This window comes from Bombina bombina, chromosome 11 (genome assembly GCF_027579735.1).
Source record: "Bombina bombina isolate aBomBom1 chromosome 11, aBomBom1.pri, whole genome shotgun sequence".
Taxonomy (NCBI): Eukaryota; Metazoa; Chordata; class Amphibia; order Anura; family Bombinatoridae; genus Bombina; species Bombina bombina.
Genome location: NC_069509.1, coordinates 104,117,561 through 104,124,190, shown reverse-complemented (window position 1 = coordinate 104,124,190; position 6,630 = coordinate 104,117,561). Strand labels below are relative to the sequence as shown.

Genomic DNA, 6,630 nt, shown 5'->3' with positions numbered 1-6,630 from the left:
AGTTGCAACCTATAGCAAAAGCCATGGTTCGCAGAGAGCTTCCAAAGCATCAGAGGGATCTCATTGTTAAAAGGTATCAGTCAGGAGAACGGTGCAAAATAATTTTCAAGGTATTAGATATACCATGGAACACAGTGAAGACAGTCATCATCAAGTGGAGAAAATATGGCGCAACTGTGACATTACCAAGAACTGGACGTCCCTCCAAAGTTGATGAAAAGAAGAGAAGAAAACTGGTCTGGGAGGCTGCCAAGAGGCCTACAGCACCATTAAAGTAGCTGCAGGAATATCTGGCAAGTACTGGCTGTGTGGTGCATGTGACAACAATCGCCCGTATTCTTCATATGTCTGGGCTATGGGGTAGAGTGGTAAGACGGAAGCCTTTTCTTACAAAAAAAAAACATCCAAGCCCAGCTAAATTTTGCAAAACCATATATATGTGTGTATGTATATGTGTGTGTGTATATATATATATATATATATATATATATATATATATATATATATATATATACATACATACAGTATCTCACAAAAGTGAGTACACCCCTCAAATTTTTGTAAATATTTTATATCTTTTCATGTGACAACACTGAAGAAATTACACTTTCATACAATGTAAAGTAGTGAGTGTACAGCCTGTATAACAGTGTACATTTGCTGTCCCCTCAAAATAACTCAACACCCAGCCATTAATGTCTAAACCGTTGGCAACAAAAGTGAGTACACCGCTAAGTAGAAATGTCCAAATTGAGCCCAATAATCCATTTTCCCTCCCCGATGTCATGTGACTTGTCAGTGTTACAAGGTCTCAGGTGTGAATGGGGAGCAGGTGTGTTAAATTTGGTGTTATCGCTCTCATACTGGTCACTGGAAGTTCAACATGGCACCTCATGGCAAAGAACTCTGAGGATCTGAAAAAAAGAGTTGTTGCTGCACATAAAGATGGCTTAGGCTATAAGAAGAATGCCAAGGCCTTGAAACTGAGCTGCAGCACGGAGAGAAAGACCATACAGTGGTTTCACAGGGCAGGTTTAACTCAGAACAGGCTTCGCCATGGTCGACCAAAGAAGTTGAGTACACATGCTCAGCATCATATACAGAAGTTGTCTTAGGAAATAGACGTATTAGTGTTACAAGCATTGCTGCAGATTTTGAAGGGGTGGGGGGGGTCAGCCTGTCAGTGCTCAGACAATATGCCGCACACTGCATCAAATTGGTCTGCATGGCTGTCGTCCCAGAAGGAAGCCTCTTCTAAAGATGATGCACAAGAAAACCCACAAACAGTTTGCTGAAGACAAGCAGACTAAGGACATGGATTTCTGGAACCATGTCTTGGGCTCCGATGAGACCAAGATAAACGTATTTAGTTCAGATGGTGTCAAGCGTGTGTGGCGGCAACCAGGTGAGGAGTACAAAGACAAGTGTGTCTTGCCTACAGTCAAGCATGGCGGTGGGAGTGTCATGGTCTGGGCCTGCATGAGTGCTGCCGGCACTGGGGAGCTACAGTTCATTGATGGAACCATGAATGCCAACATGTACTGTGACATACTGAAGCAGAGTATGATCCCCTCCCTTCGGAGACTGGGCCACAGGGCAGTATTCCAACATGATAACGACCCCCAACCCACCTCCAAGACTACCACTGCCTTGCTGATGCAAAGGTTATATGGACTGGCCAAGCATGTCTCCAGACCTAAACCCTATTGAGCATCTGTGGGGCATCCTCAAACGGAATGTGGGGGAGCGCAAGGATTCTAACATCCACAAGCTCCATGATGTCATCATGGAGTAGTGGAAGAGAACTCCAGTGGCAGCACGTCTTAACCAAGATACATTATAGTTTGCCCTTGCTAAGGAAAGGATAGAATGGCTTGTGTGATTGTTTGTTTATTATTTCTAAAATAAAACTTAACAACCTCTGTTGATAGAGAGATTCCTTTTCCTATAGCAACCAAAAGCTTACGTGCCGACAACCAAAGGGTTAATTGCAATTAACTTTTATTTTATTGTGAGGTATATCAAAAAGAACATACTAAAACTGTTGTTCAACTTTTCTTTGAAAGTTTTTTTTTTTTTTTTTTTTTCTCGTAGTGGGAAGTTAACCGTATTTACAGTATTGTGTGAACAGTATCAGCCTTCACTAAAGAGAGATCCAATGTATAATGAGGTAAGCTGTTGTAGCTTCCCAAAGAGGAAGTAAAATGCAATGAGTAGTAGAGGTAAATAATGCTAAATGTTAAAGGGATATGATACCCACATTTTTTCTTTCATGATTCAGATAAAGGTTTTCAAACCTGTCCTCATGCCTTTCTAACAGGCCAGATTGTGAGGATATCTGAACTGGAGCACAGGTAAAATAACCAACTGATTAGTAAACATGGTTATTTTACCTGCTCTCATCGAAGGTAATTCTGAAAATCTGGCCTGCTGCGGAGGCCTGAGGACAGGTTTCAAAACTAGTGAGATGGAGCATGCAATTTTAAGCAACTTAAATTTACCCCTTTTATAATTTTTTCTGCGTTCTTTTGGTATCTTTATTTGATAAAGCAGGAATGTAAAGCTTAGGAGCTGGCCCGTTTTTGGTTCAGCATCTTGGTAGCGCTTGCTGATTGGTGACTAAACTTACTGTAGTACAACTACAGTAAATGTAATGTCCCTTAAAATCAAATTATAGACACCAGTTGTTTTCCATTTTTTTCTCATGCTAATCTAAACTCAATATACACTAAAGGAGGCTTGATTTTTTGTGATTGCTTGTACTGGCTATGATTTGCTAAAGTTAAAAGTTTATTTTTTTTTATTTATTTTTTTATTTATTATTGAGAAAAAATATATCTGGTACCAAAAACTAATACTGCGGCTATTTTCAGGCTGTGTTTTACTAACTAAAACCAAACCCTGAAATAATGCACATTCCTACTATCAAGGATAAAATGCTGTTTATGTAAGTTTAGAATTTCATACCCCTCCCATGCTGTCCATTTGTCAGCCAGACGGGGTGTCTTATGCTGTTTAGAAATCTGTGGAATCCAAGAGGTTAACCCTAGTCCTGAGCTCAGACCTAACTTTATGCTCCAATGTTGCTAAACCAGAAGATGAGTTTCTAAATGTCATTCTATAAATTCTTAAAACGTACCAATTTTACTTTTGACATTTGATCAGGATATTTTATACTTTTAAAGAATATGTTTAGTTACTGAACTCTTATTTGAAAGCATCTGTATTTTCTTGTCTAATTCTAGTGAGTAGAATTATGTTGCAGTATTTTCATATATTTTATTTAATTTCAGTACCTTGACAGAATAGGACAGCTTTTCTTTGGAGTACCCCCCAAACAGTCATCTTCATATGGTGGATTATTGGGTAAGTTAATTTATTGCATTAAAACTAAAGTACTAAAAAAAAACCTTATCTGGTATCTCTTGCTTCAGCTTATTTTTTCTGTTTTTAATGAAAATATAATTTATAGAATTGCTGCTGATAAGGTAGTTTCCAATATTGCAAAATAGGGGATCACTGCACACTGAATTGGCACATATTACCTAAAATATACAATTGGCACTAAGTATCTATTAGAAAATAAATATCAACAAGAAGCACATTAAGGGATATTTATACTGTGCTTCTAAAATGTATTTAGTGTTTTTAATGTTTTTCTCTGCCACCCTCTAGTCATGGGTGCTGCCAGGTTGAAATCTAGAATTCACTGTATTCCCTTATTGATGTTTCCATATGTGCAGATACCCGCAGTGTAATCTAGGTTACAAAATGGTGGCACCCAGAGGGATTCATGAAATGTCAAGGATTGATGGAATATATACCTAGCGCCTGTGTAATCCTATATGCTCCGGCTGTCTTGACCTCTAGCTGTCAATAAGGAACTCTAAGAATATATGGATGTAGCCTGAGCGCCTCAACTAGAAGTGGGCTAGGATGTGAATAGGTAGTACACGTGTATTTATTAATGACAATAAATGTTGACAATTAAAACACTAATTAAAACAAAAGATTAAAACAATAAATAATATGCAAAGGTACCTATGTGGAATATTCAAATAGTACATTAACATGGATCCATGTTTATCGACATACAAAAAGACTGGTAAGATGTCACAGTAGACAATCTTGATAATAATATGCGAATATATATATATATTTATATATATTTCTCTTGTAAGATGTATCGAGTCCACGGATTCATCCTTACTTGTGGGATATTCTCCTCCCCTACAGGAAGTGGCAAAGAGAGCACCCACAGCAGAGCTGCCTATATAGCCTCCCCCCTTAGCTCCACCCCCTAGTCATTCTCTTTGCCTACTCTAAGTAACTAGGAAGTGCAGAGCGAGTGTGGTGACAAAAATGTTAGTTTCTCTTGTTAAGTGTATCCAGTCCACGGATCATCCATTACTTGTGGGATATTCTCCTTCCCAACAGGAAGTTGCAAGAGGATCACCCACAGCAGAGCTGCTATATAGCTCCTCCCCTAACTGTCATACCCAGTCATTCTCTTGCAAGCCTCAACCAAGATGGAGGTCGTAAGAGGAGTGTGGTGTTTTATACTTAGTTTATTCTTCAATCAAAAGTTTGTTATTTTTAAATGGTGCCGGAGTGTACTGTTTATCTCAGGCAGTATTTAGAAGAAGAATCTGCCTGCGTTTTCTATGATCTTAGCAGAAGTAACTAAGATCCATGGCTGTTCTCACATATTCTGAGGAGTGAGGTAACTTCAGAGAGGGAATGGCGTGCAGGTTTTCCTGCAATAAGCTATGTGCAGTTAATATTTTTCTAGGGATGGAATTTGCTAGAAAATGCTGCTGATACCGAACTAAAGTAAGTAAAGCCTTAAATGCAGTGATAGCTACTGGTATCAGGCTTATTAATAGAGATACATACTCTTATAAAAATGTAATATAAAACGTTTGCTGGCATGTTTAATCGTTTTTATATGTATTTGGTGATAAAACTTATTGGGGCCTAGTTTTTTTCCACATGGCTGGCTTGAATTCTGCCTAGAAACAGTTTCCTTAGGCTTTACACTGTTGCAATATGAGTGGGAAGGGCCTATTTTAGTGCTTTTCTGTGCAGCTAAAAATACTGACAGACATCCAGCTTCTTTCTGCATGTTCCAGGACTTCTCTGGAGGGCTCAAAAGGCTTCAAAGTCGTTTTTGAGGGAGGTAAAAAGCCACAGTAGAGCTGTGGCAGTTGTTGTGACTGTTTGAAAAAAAAACAAAAAAAAAAAAAACGTTTTTGTCTTTTATTATTCAGTTTTGAGTATTAAGGGGTTAATCATCCATTTGCAAGTGGGTGCAATGCTCTGCTAACTTGTTACATACACTGTAAAAATTTCATTAGTGTAACTGCCTTTTTTCACTGTTATTTCAAATTTTGACAAAATTTGTGTTTCTTAAAGGTGCAGTAACGTTTTTTATATTGCTTGTAAACTTGTTTAAAGTGTTTTCCAAGCTTGCTAGTCTCATTGCTAGTCTGTTTAAACATGTCTGACATAGAGGAAACTACTTGTTCATTATGTTTGAAAGCCATGGTGGAGCCCCATAGGAGAATGTGTACTAAATGTATTGATTTCACCTTAAACAGTAAAGATCAGTCTTTAACTATAAAAGAAATATCACCAGAAGATTTTGACGAGGGGGAAGTTATGCTGACTAACTCTCCCCACGTGTCAGACCCTTCGCCTCCCGCTCAGGGGATGCACGCTAATATGGCGCCAATTACATCAGGGACGCCCATAGCGATTACCTTGCAGGACATGGCTGCAATCATGAATAATACCCTGTCAGAGGTATTATCCAGGTTGCCTGAATTAAGAGGCAAGCGCGATTGCTCTGGGGTTAGGAGAAATACAGAGCGCGCAGATGCTGTAAGGGCCATGTCTGATACTGCGTCACAATATGCAGATCATGAGGACGGAGAGCTTCAGTCTGTGGGTGACATCTCTGATTCGGGGAAACCTGATTCAGAGATTTCTAATTTTAAATTTAAGCTTGAGAACCTCCGTGACTATGCGTTACCGGTGTGTACTGATGTTTTTCCTATACCTAAAAGGCTTACAGAAATTATTAGCAAGGAGTGGGATAGACCGGGTGTGCCTTTTTCCCCACCTCCTATATTTAGAAAAATGTTTCCAATAGACGCCACTACACGGGACTTATGGCAGACGGTCCCTAAGGTGGAGGGAGCAGTTTCTACTTTAGCAAAGCGTACCACTATCCTGGTTGAGGACAGTTGTGCTTTTTCAGATCCAATGGATAAAAAATTGGAGGGTTACCTTAAGAAAATGTTTATTCAACAAGGTTTTATTTTACAGCCCCTTGCATGCATTGCGCCTGTCACGGCCGCGGCGGCATTCTGGTTTGAGGCCCTGGAAAAGGCCATCCATACAGCTCCATTGACTGAAATTATTGACAAGCTTAGAACACTTAAGCTAGCTAACTCATTTGTTTCTGATGCCATTGTTCATTTGACTAAACTAACGGCTAAGAATTCCGGATTCGACATCCATGCGCGTAGGGCGCTATGACTTAAATCCTGGTCAGCGGACGTGACTTCGAAGTCTAAATTACTCAACATTCCTTTCAAGGGGCAGACCTTATTCGGGCCTGGTTTG

At 39.4% G+C, this 6,630-nt stretch overlaps 1 protein-coding gene across 1 annotated transcript in view; it reads left to right on the top strand.

Moving 5' to 3' along the window:
* The window catches only part of GET4 (guided entry of tail-anchored proteins factor 4), a gene marked incomplete in the record, with an annotated part of 411,984 nt that overhangs the window by 383,495 nt on the left and 21,859 nt on the right, over positions 1-6,630 (top strand). Inside the window, 2 exon segments of the mRNA XM_053694897.1 lie at positions 2,095-2,170; positions 3,294-3,366. Coding sequence (XP_053550872.1) covers positions 2,095-2,170; positions 3,294-3,366 — 149 coding nt within the window.